The following is a 21,885-nucleotide window of genomic DNA, read 5'->3' as shown; positions in this document are numbered from 1 at the left end:
TTACACATATGCATAACAAGATCAAGAATGCTATTATATGTAAGAATCAATTCCAAATCCAATCCAAATACAATATATGAGGTATCTAAATGGGCCCTTAGGTATTTTGATAAGTTAAAAAATAAAAATGAAAAAAAATCTACCATGGGTATTTTGGTTACAAATTGTTGGCATGACCTGATTTGCAAAATTTATTGAATACGTGATTACTCTATTTGTAAATTTTCAAACTAGAAGTCGTTTTTGCAAATAAAGCAGAGCAGAAGACTTACATTGCACGACCACTCTTTTCCCGGCCTCTCAATTCTCTCTTCCTTTCGGCTGATATATCGAAGAGTTCCGGCGATGTAAACAGTTTCTCGACGAGCTTAAGACGATCGGATGTTGATGTGCGTAAGAGGGAAGATTTTTACAACGGGAGAGAGAATTCGAAGCCCTGCCATGGAAAATCAGACCCGAGAGAAAGTTTATTTACATTACAACCACACCGATTCCTGCAAGTACGCGCGTTGGACTGCAAGGTACGTCGCCCTAATTTTTTTTCTCTTTGATTTTCTTCTTCTTTTCTCTCACTGTTACATTTTTTTTTCCTTTTCATTTTCTATCTCCTTTCTCATTCTATGTTTTGCCCTAGACATGGATTTTTATTATTTTACCAGCTAAAACCTAGATTGTGTACTCCCTAATCTGGTTTACGCTATAATCTGGATTTTAAAAGATTGAGTTGTAACACACCTTATTTGCACAATTAAAACCCAGGTTTTAGGTTTAAAATCCATAATCCATGTAGGATTTTACAATCATTTGCTGTACTTGCAAAACCCTAGATTTTTGAAGAAGATCCTTCTCTCTCTCTCTCTCTCTCTCATCCTTGTTTTGATCCTAATCTCTTTCTATCTATTTTGGCAGGGAATGTTATGAGTTCATGTATGGGAGACCATGGCAACAAGTTTTGGATTTCTATTCTAGTATAGTCAATGGGCATTTTTCACTATCTAGCTTGTTTTGTACTGAGGTAGGTCACACGTAGATTCTCATCTTGTAAATAAAATCTTTCTTCACCATTATACTGCAAGTCTCTTCCACCATTATATTGCAAAACTCTCTTTGCTTCTCTGTCTCTCTTTGATAATTTTTTACGTACTTAACAAATTCATAGGTGACAATCGAGTAAATCATGTAAATCGTTACTTTATGTGTGTTTCACATAGAATGCTTTCAACTCCATATATGTGTGGTATTTATGGTCTTTGCCATTTGCATGCTTGAATAATATAAGTTCGATATATGCAACCATTCAACTAGTTAGTCACTGTATTTTATTAAATATATTTACATAATTTCAATTCTCTAATGTGACTTGGAAACGGTTCCTAAGTGGTCTCACTTCCTGAATTTTTCCTTACCACAACTCCCCTTCTCCCTTTCTTCAAATCCTTTTCACCCCTGCTTTGTGCTATTGAGTGATGAAGAACACTTTCAATACATGGAGCACATGGTGCTATATTTCTGTTGGAAATGATTTCTTGAAGCTATTCTGAGACTTTTTTTTCTTCTAGGAATGTTGACCTTCTTCATGAAATCTTTTTAAAGGATTCATTTAGCCGACCCCAACTAGTTTGGGACAAAGGCCTTGTTGAGTTGAGTTGAGTTGAGTTGTTGATCTCTGATGGATATTAATTTTCCTACATACAACTTAATATTAGTGTCATTCTGTTTTCTGATTTAAGTAAAGAAGAAGAAGGCCATGTAAAGCATACTAAAATGGCTGTGTGACATATGGAAAACTATGATAAATGCATTAGTTATAGGGTTATCGCGCAGTGTAAATTTTTTCGAGAGATTTTTAGAATTACTGGACATTAGAAAGTACCTGAATTGATGATCAATTTGCTCAAAATGGAAACTTCCTCTTTAGAGATTCCTATCTCAATTCTCCGAGATAGCATCTATTCTAAAGAATTATGAGGTCAGTCTTATTTTCCATAGTCCTGGGGAAGGAAACAGTAAGCATGGTTTTAAATTTCGGCCGAAACGTTTCGTTTCGGCCGAAATATTTCGGTTTCGGTGGAAACCGAAACGAAATTCACTGTGAGTCGGAAAAGTACCAAACTTCGCCGAAACGTTTCGGAAATTTCGAACGTTTCGGTAAAATTTCGGTGAAGTTTCGGAAATTTCGGTGAAACGTTTCGGAAATTTCGGTGAAACGTTTCGGTGAAGTACAAAATTTCGGTGAAATTTCGGAAATTTCGGTGAAACGTTTCGGAAATTTCGGTGAAATTTTTACAAGATTTCGTCCGAAATTTCGTTCCGAAACCGAAACGTTTCGGTTTCGGTGATGACCGAAACCGAAACCGAAACCGAGATTTAAAACCTTGACAGTAAGGTCCACCCTTGATCATTAAAAAAAAGCTGGTCACCCTTGCATAATAAGGCACTAATGGTAATTCTGTAGTATTCCGGTTGTGCATGCTTGGTGTATAGAATCTGTTTTGGTGGGTATACACACTTCTAGTTGATTTTTGCATTGTCGGTGATTGTTCTCTTTTCTGTAGTTATCTTTTTTTTTTAATTTGTAAGATTTCACTTCTTCTAATGGAAAAATAGAAAATTATTATATCGTGGATAATGAGAAAATGCATTTTATGAGGAATAGATGCCGTGACCATAGGATGGAGCTTCTATTTTTCCCCAAGCTTTTGCTCTCCTGTTTCGTCCAATGCCAATCTGACTCACCATAGGAGACAACATCTCTTCTCTCTAATTGTTGTGGTTTTCTCCATTTAGGAGTGAGATGGAATATTATTTTCTATGATATATGCCAAATGAATGCTCCATATAAGGATTTTTAATCTGTTTATATGTTATGTATTATTAGTACTCTAGAGCATGTTGGAATTCCGTGCTTCATCAATTGTTTGGAAATCAGCTTGATTATGCCATTGGCTATCCTTTCTAGTCTATGCTTCAACATGTTGCCTCTTCAAAATGTAACTTCTTAAGATTGCAATTGAATGCATATTTGTTGACTTCACTTTATTTATTGTTGGGTTTTTTTGCAAAACAAATCTTCTACTTTGCTTTATTTGGAAGAATATTCTAGTTTTACAATTTGCAAATAGAGTCACCACATTTGGGTGAATTTTGCAAATCACGTCATGCCATCAATTTGTGACCAAAATACCCATAGTAGATTTTTAACTCAATTTGTTTTCTCAAAAAAGACCCAAATGTCCTTATATGTGAAAATTCAAAAATTGTAAAAAAACCAAAATGCCCATGACACTCAAATTTTTTTTTTGGTGTCAACTCGATTTTACCTTGAGTTCTGTCTAAATCCGAGTTTTTAAGCAGTGGTTATGTGGGCGTGGGGAGGGAACGGGTAAGGGATGACAGTTAGGGAATACTTTAGTCGTTGGCCGGTAACCCCCCCGTCGGTTTTGGACAATACCAATCCCATTAGATGTGTCTGTGGTATCAACCTTGATCAGGTAGCAGTCTTCTTTCTAGATCTAGTAAAAAGTGGTTACTTAGCAACAGTCTCCTTTCTAGATCTAGTAGAAAGTGGTTACTCAGCACAGGAGGCATTTCGTAGTCAAGGAATTTTATCCAGTTGTTGCCGGAGAACCCTGATTGTGGTAATCCAAGGGTGGTTTCGGGAGGGATCTTCTAGGTTCCCCCTTAGACCCAGCCCCCGCTCTTTGGGAAGCCAGGAGGACTTGGACTTGTTGCTCACACGCTTCGAGTTTAGAAATGGAAGGCCCCGTGGGAGAGCAAATCCTTTAAATCAAAGTTGGAGCGACTAGAAGTGTTTGAAATGCAACTATAGGAATTTTGGTACTCGCTCTGTTTGCAAAAAATGCTTTGGGTTGAAAATCAACCCAAATGTTGGGACGACAAAATCTTGGATTCCTAAGGTAGCTCCCAAGGAGGATAACTCCCCTGCAGTAGAAGACAAAGCCCCATTGATTTCTATTCCAACAGTTTGGTAGCTGAAAGGTTGAGAACCCTAAAAAGCTGCTTGGTGGGCTCATTAAGAAATAATTCCTTGCCGGAAGAGGTCTGGAGTTGGGCTAAGACATTTCAAGACGTGGTGGTAATGCGCTGGGTGGGTATCTTGTCTCCCTCCAGCAGTGGTTTCCCTCTCTCAATGCTGGTGCAAGATCAATGTGGCTCAAGTTATATAATATACCTTTGCATGCCTGGTTAGAATCCACGATGGAGGCTTTGGGTCAGCATTTGGACAAGTTCTAGAAACTCGGATGTATGGCAGTCATGATCACTGCTTAGAATTCGCATCTGTTAAGGTTTTAACTTCACTTCGGAAGTGCCTACCATCTTTCATAAATCTTTTGGTAGATTCCATTACTTACCCGGTGGGAGTTAAGATGGAAGGTGAGGAATTTAATCACTTCAGTGATCGGCCGGCGCTAGGGGTCTCCTCGGATTCATCCCCCGAAATTAAAACTTCCGACGAGAAATCGCCGGAGAAAGATTTGTCTGTGATTGGGCCCTTGTCAAGCACCCCTCAAGGTATTCCGGTAATTTCCTTGGTAAATGAACGTTGAACGGGCCTGCTGTAGGTTTTGAATTATCTTCCACATTGGGAAAGGAGTCGTCTGTAAAACCAAAAAGGAAGCGACCATCATTGATCGGTATGGATGTCAGACTAATGAAGGGTATGAGTTAGACTTCATTAAAATCTAAATCTTGTACCAGCGTGGGAAAAGCCTCCTGGAAAGATCTCTCTGACGATCCAATTTGCAGTCGGCATCAGTGATTAGGGGAATGAAAATTAAAAACCGATTCTTTAATAGAAACAAAAAGAATAAAGGAAGGTCGAGAGTCCCGGTAAATAACTCCTGTCAAATCAGTGGGTATCGTGTCATCGCACTAAGGAAAGGAAATTTAAACAGAGTAGAGAGGGTCGGTCAGTTTGGGCAAGGATTTCGAACTGATAATCATTTATTAGCCATTAAAGGGGGTCTCTCCCTCTTTAAATGGAGGCTTTTGGGTTGTCATAGAAAGGAAGAATCCAGGAGAAATCTTTTGGCCTCCAAATTCATACTCTTATTGAAGGATTTTGATAAACCCCTTTCTCCTCTAATGTCGAATGCCTCTGGTTGCTCTCTCGGAAAGAGGAAGGCCTTATCTTTTGAAGTTGATGACCTCCAATTCCTAAAAGAAATGGAATATGATGAGAAAATGGCGTCTGAGGAGTGTCCCACCCTAAGAGAAATATCAATGGGGTTTTGGAAGAGGCAGTGGAAGCAATTTAAGAAGGATGCCTTGGCAAACAGAGAAGAGCTCAAGAAAGTCTCTGGGTCGGTTAATCCAAAAGATGTCTTTGTTCGGATTTACAAACTTTCTTTCTTCAAGGAAGCCCTGGAGGAAAAGAGAAGGGCTCGTCGACTCTGATTGAAAAAAGAGAAAGCAGATGAAATAGAGAGGTTAGAAAAATTGATAGCAATTTCTTTAGAGGATTCCTGAGACTCAAGGGACACTTTAGATAAGGAAGTGATAATGGAGATTCGAAATCGGATGGGAATGGAGGTTGAAGACAAAGGGAAAGATAAAATGGTTGAGGAAAGTGAGCCGGGGGGGGGAGGGAGAAAATGATATTCTGCCATCTGAGGAATTGGATGAGATCCTGACTATAGGTGATGTATTTGGGATAGGTTTCGATAATGACTTAGAAGCTACGAAGAAACTGTTTTTATCTATGGCGATCAGAGATTTGAAGGAGCGAAGGGAAGCTTGTGCGGAACAGGAGGATGGAAAGAATGTTGAAAAATTGGGGGCCGAGGGTAGCATACCCTAAAGGGCCATCTGGCCCTGGTAGAGAGTTGGTAAGTCTCCCTAGCTATTCAGAAGTACTTAAAAAAGAAAAAAAGCAAGAAAGGAAAATAGTTATCAATTAGAGGAGAATAGAGTCAAGGAAGAAGAAAATGGAGTCAAATATCTTGAAGACTTCAAGAAATGTGTCGATTGGTGGGAAGTTGACTCCCCTAGGCTTGAGAGGCCTTGGTGTCTTTCGCTTAGGGTTGAATCCTTCCTTAGTTTTATTGCCTGAAGATGGTAGTGAATTCTCTGAAGTTAGTCTGGAGGATGTTAGTTGTAAGCTTGGGAAAAATTTCGAAATTCGGTTTATAGGATTGATGATGGTGAAATTTCTTGATGATTATCCAAGATAGTTTTTACGATTAAAATGGCAAAGTGAAATACTTGTCTATATCCAGAAGTACACAATTTCCAATAGTCATGGCTTGAGAGACTCTGTCTTTTGCTTAGACTTATTTTTCTGGATACTCTTGCTTTGCTATAATTTTTCTGGGAGGATTGTGACTGCTTTAGAGTTTCAGAGTTTCAGCTTGGTTTTTGTTATGAGAACAGATTTATACGCAGTTTTTGAAGGGGACAGGTGAAGGTGTACAAAGAATCTTCTTGAATTTGTAAAGAAAGCTTGCTAATGGAATGAAGAAAGGAAGAAGTGATAGGTTACTACATTTTGACTTGTTCTGCTGTATTTTCTAATTGGTTTCGGGTATGCCCGTGCCAACACTCTTTAATATTCTGTTTAAGATGGGACTCCTGGTCCCGAATGCTACCTTAATATTAATGAAATATGCCAATTTTTTTTTTTTTAAAAATGTTTTGAATCAAGGGTGTGGGAATATCATTTCTATATTTTGTAGCATTCTTGACCTATGCTATGCATCGGTGTAAAAAAGATGGGCCCGCCCCATCAAAACATGCTGTGTAAAATTGTGGGCCCCACCATATACATAGGCTTGGGTGGAAATCGTAGGGCCTATCCCATCAAATCATGACACAAGATAGTGGCCCCACCCAATGCATGGGTTTGAGTTAATTTGGTGGGACCCACAGTATCAAAACATATCACTGAGCATCACGGTCATTTTGGCCTTTTTACAAGGTAAGTTTCATGGACATTTTGATCTTTTATGAGTAAAAAAATAAATCTACCAAGCGCATTTTGGTCACAAATTGATGGATGACCTGATTTGCAAATTTTACTCAAACGTGATGACTCCATTTGCAAATTGTCAAACTAAAATACTGTTTTTGCAAATACAGCAGAGGATTTCTTTTGCAAAAACTTCTGATTGATTTCATTGTATGCTTATTAATAGTAATTAGTTCCATGATTCTGCATCTCGCTAAACTCGCACAGATATGATTGTGTGTGCGTCTGTGTCTGCGTCTGCGTGTATTGACAAAAATAACATTCAAAAAATAAAAGAGAAAACATAAATAAGTGCGCATCAGAGGGCAATGACTGCGCAGAATACAAAGACCCTCTAGCAGCACTTGGTTTCTATTTCTTTAGAAATACTAAGTATAGGGAATGATGACCTCTGTTTCCTTCTATGTTTCTACTTCTTTGGTATAGACAACACTCCTTTTGAGGGAGAAATAATTAGCTTCTTTAGTCACTAAATTTACGCCTTTCCATCTGTCAAGGTTTTGCGTTAAGTGTTAACACACGCATGGTATAGACAGCTTGGGTCACTTACGATCCATCAATTTTAGTGTAGACTAGTCTATGTAGATTATAGACATTCAATGGATGATACAATTGTTACTTGCGAGTTCCATACTTCCATGACCAAACATTGCGACAAAATTCCTTCACCCCATATTCATCTGCATATGCCATTTGTTTGATTCTATGTTGAAGCAAGTGACCGACAGAAAATTTGTTATCTTTCCATACTATTGTTACGTGTAGGAGTTCAGACTTGACTATCCTTTACATTAGTCATATTGTTGGTGTATGCTGCTTGCTTGTGGATAAACTTGCAAATTTAGCGATCTTCTTCATTAAAACAGATGATGTGGAAAGTGCTACCTTCTCATTTTATTTTTATTTTGCATGATTTTTCTTATACTGTTTTTTTTATCTGATTTTTCATTTTTTATAATTATTTTAGAGGCATTTCTCCAGAGAAACATCTATCCAAAATGGTGCTTATAATTTGGAAGAATGTGAAGAAACTAAGTTAGTGAATGTACCTACTAAAGATAGGACTGGAAGATGGGCAAGAGTAACATTTAAGATCGTTCTTTCATACCATGGTGGATCCTTTGACGGGTGGCAGAGGCAGCCTGGTCTGACCACTGTTCAAGGGTAAGTGGCTACTATGAGAGCTTGATCAAGCATCGTTATAAAAAACTTGGACTTGGGAAATCCGTTTTTCAATTTGAGTTCAACTCGCCTGGACCAATAAAAAAATCACCAATTTTATTGAAAATTGCTGAGTCATTTTTTATAAAATAGTAGTTTGAACTCAGTGCTTGGGGTCTGGCTAAATTGTGTAAACTGAGGCAAGGTGAAGTGAATTTGAGGATGTTAATTGAGACACTATTTCGATATTTCATATAAGCCCGTGGCTACTTAAATAAAAATCCAATCAATGGCACTTTAGATGGTGATAATCTAAGGGTAGTGATAAGTATTTGAATAAGCTCCTTATTGAACTGTTTCCATTTCTTTTACTGTTTTACTTTGATTTGGCTTTACAGTTTGGTAGAAAAAGCTCTTGGGAGATTCGTTGATGAGAAAAAAGCGCAGCAGCTAAAAGACAGATCTTTACCAGTTGAAGGTTGTGCTCTTGTAGCTGGGCGCACTGACAAAGGGGTGACAGCCCTTCAGCAAGTCTGTTCATTTTGTAAGTTTACTCCTTCCTGTAATCCTATTGTATGTTTGCTCCATATTTGTTGAATGCTGATGATCTGGTATCTTTTTCTTCATTATAATTTTCTAGGTTTTCAATGGTGACTTTTAAAATATTTTGTCCATTCATTTAAGAAAATGATGCAGCACAAATCTGCAGGTTCTTTAAATTAGGAATAAAATAATTAAGGATGGACCTTTGATTTTTTTTTTTCCATGAAATTTATTGATTCTTATTTAAATCTTTGGAATAGTTTTTGTTGGGTTTTAAAAGTCCTTATTTTGGTATCTTAAAAAAAGTTCTTATTTTGGTGAGTACGATTTTTAGAGCTTGGACTTGTGTAGGGAATGCTCAATGTGCCTTTTTATTCTGTTTTTTTTAAAGAATAAACTGATAATAAAACATTGGAACTCAACTAGCAGTTATACACCTTTCTTCACATGGTTTGCCTCTAGCATACTTCATTTCATACATAGTTTTGAAAACTAGGGCTCTTTGTTTGGTTGTGTTGCAAATATCCCACCCCTTTTTCCTTGTTAAAGGGGGACTCTACTTTGTTACCAGAGATTTTCTTCAGATCTGCGAACCATGAATACTCATGCTTATTTAGAATTGGTGTTGGCTAGTTTCGTTTTACATTGAAGGTCATTGACAAACTCCTCCTTCAGATAGTTAGGGGTATTAGTTGGATGCTCTTCATTTTTTCTTCTTTAACTTAGATCTTTAATGATTTTGATTTGGATTTTTCAATTACATGTGACGTATCCTACTTCTAGACACTTGGAGAAAGGATGTTAAAGTTGGAGACATTGAGGATGCTATCAACAATGCTGCACCAGGAAAGATCAGAGCCATATCTGCCGATCAGGTAGGCTTTCATTCAGTTCATGATACTGAGAGATAAGAGTCTTAAAAATGAAAACCATGTGTGGTATGCATTTGTGGCAGTTGCTACCAATCTTAGTTGCAGGAATGTTCTACGCAAGGTGCCACTCTTGCTTCCAAGTCTCGCTATTGCTTTTCTTCCTACTTCTAGACCTTTTCTTCTTCCTATGGCTACCACTACCACAATTTTTTCAAGACCACCTTCAAGTCAATTAATTTGTTTTTAGCCTCGTGTTAGAACCAAGATATTCCAATAATCATAATCATTAAATGTATTGACTTCCACGTTTCATTGATATAAATCCAAATTTTAACTTTATTATTTTGTATAGGTGCATCTTAAGGGCTTCTGGTGCCTAAAAATTTAGGAAACGGCACTTTTCTGCTTCCATGTATGAATCTAATCTTATGATCACTCACATTCTCGCCCTTGCTTTGGGTGACTTAACTCCAAAGGCTTGCAACTGCTTTGCCTTTTTCAAGGCACTGCCTTGAGCAATTTATATTTGCTTGAGTTTGTGAAAAATTACCATCATTCTTAGCGTTGATGAAGTAGTTGAAAAGTATCTGTTTCTATGAACATGACTAGCTGTATGTTTTTTTTAAATTCCGTTTAGGTTCCTCAAACTTTTGCAATTGCTATTCATATTATGTTTTTTAGTGGTATATGATCTTTTATAATTGGTAAATTATAGCCGTTTTGATTTTTCTTACTCCACGATCTCTTACAATCCAATGTTAGTATCTATCACTGTTATGTATTGCCAAACTCTTCTTGATCATTTCGGTTTATGGGATTTTTCATGTTTGTTTAAGCAGTTACTTATCATTTATACTTTCTTTACCTTGCCCCTTTATTTTAATTTTTCTTATTAAAGACTTGATAGCTAGGAACATAACAAAGAACATGACCTTGGATAGGATATAATGGAAGAAAATGATCCACGTAGAAGAACCCAACTAGAGCCAGGATTAGAGCCGGATAGATTCCTTTCACATTCTTCATGAAATTTTTCTAAAGGATTCATTTAGCGGACCCCAACTAGTTTGGGACAAAGGCTTTGTTGAGTTGAGTTGTCGTTTTTTATCATGGCTTCTTCGTACTGATATAAACATATAGCAATATAGGTATCACGCGTATTTCATCCTAATTTCTTAGCCAAATGGAGGCGCTATTTCTATATTTTCCCCCTCAATGATGGAGAGGAAGATTCTAGCAATGACAGCAAAGAGGAAGGTGATATTTTCGGCCTTTATGAGCAGAATGATGAACTGGAAACGCAATGTGATGAATATGCTGAAAAGGATGGTGGATGCCTAGCACTTAATGATGAGGACGTGTTTAATGACAGAAAGATACCCAGAAGCTTTAGCATAAGCAGGGTCAACCAACTGCTACACCAGCTGGAAGGGAAGTCTCTATCTTACAAAATGTTTGCACGGGACACCAAAGCATCGAGAAGCATGTAAAAACTGCTTATCTTTATACATAGTGTTGTTGATGTGCTTTGTAATGATAACATTTAATTTTTTTGACCATCGTGGTCTTCCGGCGTTGATCCGTTTTTAATAAATGAAGTTACCATTAACAAAAAAAAACATATAATGTTCCTGGATAGTTGAGTTGCGACCAAAGTTTAAAATTTCGGTTTCGGTCATAGCTGAAACCGAAATTTCGGCCGAAATACCGAAATTTTGGCAGAAATTCAGTAATAAAAAACAAATTTCAAACTTGTGCTGAAATTTGGGCAATTTTGGCCAAATTTTTGGGAAAAAGTAAATTTCAGCCGAAATTTCAGAAATTTCGGCCGAAATTTGGGATTCTACGGAAATTCCGGTTTCAGGCTTGACCGAATCAAAATTTAAAACCATGGTTGCGACCCAATTATACCAGGTTCTTCAACCGTGTATGATGTACCCAATTCAGTCCAGGTTTCCAACTGTGGAATTTAGTCCAGCTTTGGATTATTTTACACAGTATCATACACCCTACCCGTGACCTCATCTTTGGTTCACAAATACAACACAAACCAGATTTTGCAAAGTTGATCTTTCTGTGGACCTGCTGATTGGCTTTTCTTGATTCACCAGAGGACCACCGACGGAGTGTTTCATTTTCCATGCTCGAGCTGCAGAGGCCAGATTACCTTGCGCTAAAGAGGTCTTTTCACGATCCATCACTTGTATAAACACGTGCTCATGAAATGCCCAAAAGTGCAAGCAAATCTCCTTGCGTCTTTACTAACGGCTTGTGCTGTTGATTCTAGGCTCACATGAAAGGAATGAGGGTGATGTGTGTGGAGCTTGTTGCTAATCGCTTCTTGCGTAAGGTGATGGTGTGTTTGTTTTGAAGGTTCCTACAATTTTTGCTCTTTGAATTGGTACTGTGGTTCTCGTCTATGCCCATTCTGAATTCTGGAACCCTTTGAAGATTGTGGAGAACCACTTCAAAATTACTAGAAAACTTTCTTTTCACCTGCTTTTCTCATACATGGAATCATCAGTTCTTTCTAAGTGCTATTTTTGGAAAATTAAGTGATGAATTTCTCATTTGTGAATCCCTGGCCCTCTTAACATTTTCAGGTTTAAAGATAATTCGGTTGTATGCTAGCTAGTTGCTACTAATCTGTTAGAAGCCCATTGCTGTAACCATGGTTTGAAATTTCGGCCGAAATACTGAAATTTCGGTCGGGACCGACACTTAAAGTACCTTGAATCGGTGTTGTTCCGGACTTCGGCCAAAATTCCGAAATTCCGAAATTCCGGTAAGGGAAATGATACACGGTTGAAGGAATGAAGTGACCTGATTGCCACGTACAATGCAGCTGGGTGTCCCAAGTGATGAAAAGGGGTGCATTTATTACTTCCCTTTTGGTAATTTCCGCCGAAATTTCGGCCAATGTATTTTTTATTTTTTCTGGAATATTAAAATTTAGCCAAAATTTGAGCTAAAGAATTTGGATTTTTATGAAATATTGTTTTTTTACCGAATTTCGGCCGGAATTTCGATTTCGGCTGAGGTCGAAACTGATACCAAAACCGAAATTTTAAACCTTGGTTATAGAGGGGATTCCCTTGCCTAACTCCTCTACCAGACTTAAAATAGCCTTGGCTCCTTACTTGAACGGTCATCTACTTAGCTTGGTTATAACTTATAACTAAGCTGATAGAACTCATTACCTTTGGAGCTTCACTTGGTTGTGTGGGCCCAAATTTTTTTCTTCCCAAGTGTTATAAGAAAAATCTTTACTGATTTGTCTTTCTTGAATTTGTAGCAAGGCAGAAACAGGTTCAGTACCATCGAAACTGATCCTGTTCAATTATCTGCGTCCTTCAAGATAAGTGTTTCTGTATATTAGTTCTTTATTTATGGCTATTATGATCATCGTGTAGATGGTTCGAGTGCTTGTTGCAACATCCATTAGAGAGGCAGCAGCTGGTGTGGAAGATGATGCATTGCTAAAACTGATGGATGCCACCTGCAGACGTGCAACGGCACCCCCAGCTCCACCTGATGGTCTCTGTCTCGTGGACGTTGGTTATCAAGACTTCAAGCAAGAAAATTGCCTCATCCCATGATAGGTAAGAAGGGTGAACTTTTTTTTTTCTTTTTTTTTTCAACTTTGATATTTATTTGATTTTTCTGCTTTGGCTGTTCCCAAAAATGAAAATCTGAGGTGCATTTAATTTGGTAAAATGCAGCATTTACTTCCATTTTCTTATGTTAATTCTCTAATGCGATCGCTTTAAAATAAAATTTTCATAGATTAGGATTTTTTCACTTTTATAATGCAAGCACTTTATAAAATATAAACCCCACCAATGGTTGGAAGTCAAGAGTTTGTTCATCAACTCTAGATAGTTTTTGTTTAAATCCACGCCAGATTTTCCAGCATCTCCAGAGTTAGGAGTGCTGTAGTATCTCTCAGGAAGTGTGTGAAACACAAAAATGATGAGATCCTATCTTTTTGTGGCAATCGGTCATGGGTGTGCCCTCCACTGATGTTAGTATGATATCACCAATACAACTTATTTAGCTTCTCTAATACAACTTATTTAGTCTCTTGATTCTTCTCCTTTCGATGGAAAACCTGTAAGCGAATAAGAGAAGCCAGTGGGATGTTGTGGGTCCAGCACTGAATTGGTACTGGATCCCATTAGAACTTTTTTTTTCTGTCAAGCGTGCTTGAATGAGTAGTACTGAATGGTGAGACTCTTCAGTTCCAGGGTTGCTAGGCCTTGGAGTTATCTCTCCTCCATCTCTGAAGGTAATTCTTCATCATTAATCTCTTCTTGTTTGAAATTTAAGAAGCTTGTGTTTTTGTTGATTCTGAATTTAAATTTTTAGTGGGTTATTATCATCGTGAAGATTATCTAGAATAGTTCTGATACTAAATCCGACAGATAGATTGAGTTAATCTCAACCATCAGATTTATAGATTAGATTTGATTGATTTTACCATGGATTATTAAGCTTAACCTAGATATGAGATTTAATGGTTGATTAAAGGCTAGATCTAATTCTTTTTTTTGAAATGGAGGCTGGATCTAATTCTATTTGTGAAAGTTTACTAAAATCCTAGATCGGCTAGGTTAGAGTGACTTTCATCACCGAAAGGGGGTGGGGGCATCTAGGAAAATGCTTGTCCAGTGTGATGTTGCTCAGCCTGATGTCATCCCAACAATGTCAACTTGAGGACGCTGAAATCCCTTACTAGTCTAGGAGGACCACCACCCAATTAACAATGGGCGATAAAATCTGCTGTTTTTTTTTTTTTTTTTGAAATGGCCGATAAAATCTGCTGCTAGTGGTATAAACTCTTGATGCACTGCCGACATGGCGGCCATGTCATGTCTAGGTGCATAGTTGTCAAACTCTTACGAGTCGTATGAGTCAACTCTCGAGTCGAGTCGAGTCACCAGGTTTTCGAGTCGAGTCGCCCATGCGAGTCGCCTATGTCGAAAACTCTTACGAGTCATTTGGTGACTCTTACGAGTCGCTCTGAGTCCAGTAAAAGAACTATGACCCTTACGAGTCGAATCGAGTCGTTGGGCCTGGGATTTCTTGCTTTGATGGTTGAAAACTTGGAAGTAGAAACTTAAAACTTAATTATTCTTGTTCATGCAAGTTACAAGCATGTAGTTATTTACTAGTAAAATGGTGGGCCCCACGCCTTCAAAACATGAGATGTAAAATGGCGGGCTCCTGTCAAATGCATAGGTTTGTGTAGGGACGATGGACACCACCTTGCCAATAACCTTGGGGGTAAAATGGTGGGTCCCACTTTCTGCACTGGTTTGGGTAGAGACAGTGGGGGCCCCACACCATCAAAACATGAGATGTAAAATGTCGGGCTCCTGTCAAATGCATAGGTTTGGGTAGGGACAATGGACACCACCTTGCCAATAACATTAGGGGTAAAATGGTGGGCCCCACTTTCTGCATAGGTTTGCGTAGAGACAGTGGGCCCCACTCCATCATAGCATGAGGTGTAAAATAATTAGTCCAAACCATTCAAAAAAAAGTTGGTCCCACGGTGTATCATTGGGTTTGGATAGAGTTGGTGGGCTCACCGGATCAAGGGTAAAATAGTGGACCCTACCCATGCTATTCTTGGGTATAGAATATGGGCCCCACCCCACCGCATCAAAAGATCAAAACATGATGTAGGGAAAAATGCTTTCCGGGAAAAATACTTTCCAGGAAAAACTTTTTCTGGAAAACGTGAATCACATTTGGAAAGTTACGTGCTTAGTATATATTATGGATAGATGGATATTTTTGGCTTAGTGCTTTATCTATGTGCAATTGGTTATATTTTTTTTACATGCTTCATCTTTTGAGATATAATGATATTTTTTTCAACTACATTTCTACTCTTTTCAAAAACTCTTACGAGTCACGAGTTGAGTCAAGTCACGAGTCATAAAATTAAGAAGTTCTTTGATTACAAGGAGACACCTGAAATCCAACGTGTGAAGCTTGTGGCTACAAGGCTTCGTGGCTAAGCTTCAACATAGTGGGATAAAGTTCAAGAAATGAGAATCTACAAAGGAAAGTGTAAGATTTCTTCTTGGGAGAAAATGAAGTCAAGGCTTAAGGAGAAATTCCTTTCATTGGATTTTTCTCAAATTATCTTTTCTCAATTCAACAACCTATGCTAAGAATCCAAGAGTGTGTTGGACTACACCGAAGAGTTCTACAAACTCATGGATCGTCTCTGTTCTAAAAGGCGGCCGCTTAGGCACTGGGCGCAGAAAAAACGCACCGCCCAGGCCCTGGGCATTTAAAAAAGCGGTCTCACCGTTTGAGCGTTATTAGGCGGCCGCCCAGGCGATGAGGCGGCCGTCCAGGCCCTGGGCGTTTTTTACTTTTTGTTATTATTTAATGTTTAGTGCTTATGCATAAAATGGTTTGGATTGTTATGTATTCAAGTATTTGTATTTTATATAAAAAAATGGAAGATATTATGAAAATATATTATTATCTAAAAAAAAGGAAAAACGCCTCAAAACACCTAGGCGCCGCCTGGGCGGTTTGGGCGCTGGGAGTTCAGTTAGCCGCCCAGCTCCACCCAACGCTTTTTAGAACATTGTGGATCGTAATGATATTCAAGAGGGTGAAGATCAACTTGTGGCAAGTTATGTTGATGGTTTGAATTTTTCTATTTGTGATGAAGTGGAAATGCACCGATCATTGAGTATCAATGATGCATATCAACTAGTCTTGAAGGTGGAGGCTAAGCTTGCTCGTCGTGGTGTTAAGAAGTATGTGGATGTTTGTAGTCTTTATGCTTCTTCTAAAGGTGAATCTTCACATGGTGGAGGTGCAAAGTTAAGGTCCGAACATTTCAACAAAAATTCTATAAACTCAGCCCCTACACATCAAGTTGGAAATCAGCCCAATCGTCCCAACAATCCAAATGCTTGTTTCAAGTGTGTTCAAGTTAGCCATCGTTATAAAGATTGTCCAAAGAGGCAAGTGGTAGAATTTGGTGATGAAAAAAAATGATGAGGATCTTGTTGATGAATCAAATCATCTCATATATGATGAGAAAGGTGACATACAACATGAGGAAATCGAACCCGAAGAAGAAGAAAGCTTGGTGATCCAAAGAGCACTTGCCAAACCAAAAGTTGATTCCGATGATGATTGGCTTCGTTCCAATATTTTCAAGACTCGATGCAAATCTCATGACAAGGTTTGCTCCATTTTGATCGATGGTGGGAGTTGTGAGAACATCATATCTCATGAAATGGTGAACAAGCTCAATCTCAAAATCGAACCACATCTAAAGCCTTATCGGATTGCATGGTTTAAGAATGGTAATGAGGTAAAAGTTATTAAGTGGTGTTTAGTTTCATTTTCTATATGCAAGAATTACCACGATCAAGTTTGTTCCGATGTAGTTCCTTTGGATGCTTTTTACATATTCCTAGGAAGGCCATGGCAATGTGATAGATATGTCACCTAAGGATGGACTAAACCAAAGAGCTTGCAAGATGTGAGCAGTTTTCATGGATTGGCTTCATTCTATCGCCGTTTCATACGAAATTTGAGCATTATATCAGCCCCTTTGACAGATTGCATGAAGAAAGGCGAGTTCGAGTGGACTATGGATACCGAAAAGAGTTTTCAACATGTTAAAGACAAGTTGCCTAGTGCTCATGTGCTTGATTTACCGAACTTTGAGAAAATATTTGATGTTGATTGTGATGTCTCTCATGTGGGCATTGGCGGAGTACTTAGCCAAGAATGTCATCCCATTGTCTTGTTTAGTAAAAAACTCGATAAAGCAAAGAATAAGTACTCTACCTATGATGTGGAATTTTATGCCGTTGCTCAAGCACTTTGGCATTTGCGATCCTATCTCTTGTTTGAAGGGAGTTTATTCTCAATTCCGATCATAAAACTCAAAATCACTATCTTGATCTTGTACCCATTCCTAATCCATCACTGTCCAACAAGAAGGCGGAAGATTTTACTACAACTATGACAAAGATTCATGAGGAAGTGAAGAAGAATCTTGAAGAAAGTATCAAGAAGTACAAGCAAGCAGCCAATACTCATCGCCGAATAAAAATTTTCAATGAAAGTAATCTTGTGTGGGTTTATTTGAAGAAGGAATGATTTCCATCCACTTCCTATAACAAGCTCAAGGAGAAGAAGATTGGTCCTTGTCGAATTCTCAAGCAAATCAACGACAATGCATATAAGATTGGGCTCCCTCCAAATATCATTACTCACCCAACTTTCAATGTTAAAGACTTGACAACTTATCATGGAGAGCTTGATGAGAACTCGTGGACGAGTTTTTTCTCACCCGGAGATGATGATGCAATGCCAACATGGCAGCGATGTCATGCCTAGGTGGCTTTGGTGGAGTTCTAAGGTGCATTCCGGCATTAATGCTGTAGCCCGTTTTTTTACCTAATTTTTGGACTCTTAAATGGCAAAATCTTCAAAAGTGGTAAACTATAAAGTTGTAGGTTTTTTTGGGATGTTTCCAACAAGTATTTGTGCTCGAAAATTGGACAAGTTGTTAGAAAGTTATGGTAGTTTTAGATGACTGTGTCTGTGGGTTCCCAAGCTAGTCAAAGTTAGTGAGTTCCAATGCAATTAATGTTATGTTAATCCCTAAGTTAGCTTGTGGAGAAAGTTGGACGAATTTTCTATTGTTTTCTTTTATTTAAAGGCTTAGAATTAGAGGGGATTTTGGATTTTGATTAACTTATGTAATTGATGGAATATCAATTGGGTTGAACATTGCTCCCATTTTCTTCTTCTTCTCTTAGATGTGTTCTTGTGTTCTTATTTCTCTTCTTCCCTCTTGAGCACCTGTATCAACTCTCCTAGGGGGGATTTGGGCCTTCGCGGGTCCCATTGGTGAAGCGGATGCAATGAAGCGGAGTATAGGGCGGTGTACCTAGGCAAGGGGTGGAGATGGAAGATTTGGAGCGTTTTGATTTTTTGCCGCCTTGATATTACAAAAAAATCAACTCTCCTAGGGGGGTCCTTGAAGGTACATTTGTTCCTCTCACTATTCTAGAAGAGTCAGAGCAAAGCAACCAAGACAAACGCAATAAAATATTGCCTCTGGAGGACCAAGGGGTAGATGCCCACCCTTCAACGATTTCAACAATAAGGTGCAAAACGGCCCAACTGGATCCAAAAGTGCCCAAAATCAATGACCAACACTCTGGCAAAGCTCCCATGAGTGAATAGATGATTTACCGTCTCCTCAACAAGGCACATGGCACAATGAATAATGATTGTCCGATGACGATGTCGGAGATACTGAAATGTTGAATGAGTTCAAGATTCTGATACTGCATAAAGATCCTCACAGTAGTCTAGTGATTTCTAGTATTTGTATATGCTTATCTTATGTTCCATGACAAATGATAAAATGGGGTGATTAGCTCTTCTCTGTGTTGCTCTCCAGCTCTCTTCTCAGATGCAGAAAGAAGTCATCATTGACATCATCATCTGACATCTTCAAAGAGATCAATCTAGGCATGTTCAGCCACTACCTTCGATTCGGTCGCCATTTTAACACCTCTGAGTTGTAGTTTTCTCTCCCTTCTTGTGCTTCGATTTTGAAACACTAGGACATTTCAAGGGTTTTCTGTGTCTTTTTTTTTCTAGAAACCTAGTTCCGGCATGGAGATTAGGAGCTCGAAAGGTTTGATCAACACTGCTTGCACTGGACCTTTGAGGCCATCAGCCTAAACCAACCTTCACTCCACCTCAACCACGGATGGCTACTAGTCAACCCTCATAATCCAAAAGACAAAATCTCCGAATTGGGGACTTCTCTCTTCAAATCCTCAAAGGATCCCATGCACCAACCCTTAGAAGTGAATACCTTTAAGTAAGATCTCTGCATGCCCTTTGGGGGCTCCTCCTGAAGCGAGTTATCAGAGACACACCTCACCATTCTTGGATCTTGGAGGGATTCTGGACTCATTGATTGAAGTCCTGCCCAAGTTATCTCCCGTTAGTGCTTCCGTACGAAGAACTTCGCAATCCTTTTACCCCATTTCCGAGAAGTAATAGAATGCTTGGAGTTGGTGAAACTACACGATGCAGCACTAGTCCCCCAATTTGCTTATTCACCTTCCACTACCTACTTGACGAGGTCAATCGAACAACCACATTCATCACAAGGAACCTCGCCTTAAAAACACTGCTTGCTGCGAGAAAGACATCTCGAATGAGCTGAGACTCACTCCTATTTGATTTCTGCCATCATGTCATCTGCTACTGCTGAGAACTCGCCCTAAGCGATCGCGGTGCCTGCGATCTTACTCTGTCGATCACCTATAGTGGCGGGTGGGAAAGGCAGCCGAAGTAACCATAATACCTTCTCCTGAAACCATGGTTTTAAATTTCAGCCGAAATACTGAAATTTCGGATTTCGGCCGGGACTGAAATTTTAAATCGAAACCAAAATTTAAAAATTTCAGCTGAAATTATAAGATTTTCACTGAAATTTTCACTAAAACAGAAATTGCCACTGAAACCGAAATTTCAATCCTTGCATGTAACATGATCAATGTTTTAAATTTCGATTTTAGTTTTGGGTTCGGTTGCCACGAAAATAGAAGCATTTCTATTTCGGTGGAAATCTCATCAAATCACAGAAAAATATGGAAACATATGCAAGTGATATAATTTTAAGGTAAAACTTCATGCAATGCTAGAATAAAAACAAACACATATAGAAACCATCACATAAACATAAACAAGAGAACCATCCATAATGGTTTACTAATATCGAACACCTAGTGACATGTGTGTGCATTAGTGCATACCCACATTTCATTTGTAATTCATATAAACATGTATGCACATTATATACACCTCATTTCACATGTAATTCATATAAATATAATTATGAACGGAAAGTGATAAATCCAACCCTTTTGATTACTTGGGACAGCCAGTAGCAGTGTATCAATGACTGCAGGGGGGCTGATGTACTTCACGTCATAAGGATTCATTGGGCCTGATTGCCACGAACACTGCTGCTGGGTGCCCCAATTACTCAAAAGGGGCGGATATATCACTTCCCTTATGTAACACATACTGATATTGTACACCACTAATGCACATATGATTTTGATTTGGTATACGTTTCGATTTTTTTGTCATTTTGGTAGGAATGAAGATAGAAACATTTCAGCTGTTAACACAATACTGTGTATTGGTCTAACCACCTTCAAGAGCCCTTAAAGCACCTCTTTAACTGGTGGGATCCGGAACCTGGTCTAGACCAGCCATGAAACCAATGAAAATCACAAGTTTTGTTGTGCTTTAATACCAACTTGATGCTGCCTGGGAATCCACAATTCCCAACAAAATGATTCAGAAGATAAAGGACATTTACTAGAAAACTATCTACACTGTAACGTGAATGTTCAAGATCAAATGACTTTTTTTTTGTTTTTTTTGAATGGCTTCGAGATAAAATAACTTACACCTCAAGTAACAGCAACAACAAACAGCAAACAAAAATAAAAAGGGGAATGATATATTCGCCTTATTTTTTTTTTCTTGGGACAGCCCCCTCTAGTGTAAAATAGTCATAAATGCTAGAGGGGATGTCGCAAGTAAAAAAGGAGTGAATGTATCACTTACCAAATAAAAATAGAGAGATAATATGCACACTCCCTTGTTTTGATAATGGCAATCCTCTCCTCATTTGGCTGAGAGGCTGTTGCGATTCATAGCTATCTACAGCTAACCAAAAGATTTGAAAGATCAGATATCTTCCCCTCAAATTAGCTAAAAATACAAGACTTGTTTATGCAGTTGGAACAAGAAAACTAACTGAAATAATGAAGATATCCTTATTAGAATGTGAAAATAACTGTGGAAAGAAAAACAAAAACTTGATTTTGTTTTCCTGCCTGAAATGTTTTTCCTGCAATCCAAATAGCGTACTAATGGAAAATTTTGGAAAACATGTACATGTTCTTATATTTACTTGTACATCTACCACAGATGTACTTCACCTAATAAGACATGAGGATCTGTTTGGACGCCAAGAAGAGAATGGAATGGAAATATGTTTACGACATTTTCCGATTCCAACATGCTTTTGGGTTTTCAAAAACAACTACATCTATGCCTTAAGCAATTACTCCAAAAGCTTAATCTTTTAGAGATAGTGTGGCACCTCTTGGGTTGGCCATACACGTAAATTTTTAATATCAAGGAGTTGTTGGGTTTTGAACCCAAAACCTGTTGTAAGGCAATAGCTCTTACTCCATGTCCAAACAACCAACAAAAGCT

General features: G+C 38.4%; 1 protein-coding gene across 3 annotated transcripts; it reads left to right on the top strand.

The window, feature by feature from the left end:
- Positions 1-247: 247 nt before the first annotated feature.
- Positions 248-21,038, top strand: LOC143856264 (Pseudouridine synthase family protein). 3 transcript variants are annotated; one of them, XM_077366432.1, is made up of 10 exons: positions 248-521; positions 910-1,015; positions 7,956-8,152; positions 8,548-8,693; positions 9,476-9,567; positions 10,848-11,050; positions 11,676-11,745; positions 11,852-11,914; positions 12,978-13,166; positions 20,751-21,038. In XM_077366432.1, the coding sequence occupies exons 1-9, from the start codon at positions 382-384 to the stop codon at positions 13,161-13,163; spliced, it is 1,203 nt and encodes a 400-aa protein (XP_077222547.1). In that variant the 5' UTR covers positions 248-381; the 3' UTR covers positions 13,164-13,166; positions 20,751-21,038. The 3 variants fall into 3 exon arrangements, with proteins under 3 accessions (XP_077222547.1, XP_077222546.1, XP_077222545.1); XM_077366430.1 differs by having other exon boundaries at positions 249-521; positions 10,713-11,050; XM_077366431.1 differs by lacking the exons at positions 12,978-13,166; positions 20,751-21,038 and adding an exon at positions 12,860-12,958 and having other exon boundaries at positions 10,713-11,050.
- The last annotated feature ends 847 nt before the right edge of the window (positions 21,039-21,885 follow it).

Source organism: Tasmannia lanceolata, unplaced genomic scaffold, assembly GCF_043159265.1.
Source record: "Tasmannia lanceolata isolate RefF3 unplaced genomic scaffold, GAP_Taslan_0.1 ptg000023l, whole genome shotgun sequence".
NCBI lineage: Eukaryota > Viridiplantae > Streptophyta > Magnoliopsida > Canellales > Winteraceae > Tasmannia > Tasmannia lanceolata.
Note: the sequence above shows the minus strand (reverse complement) of the source record. Positions and strands in the feature narration are given on the sequence as shown.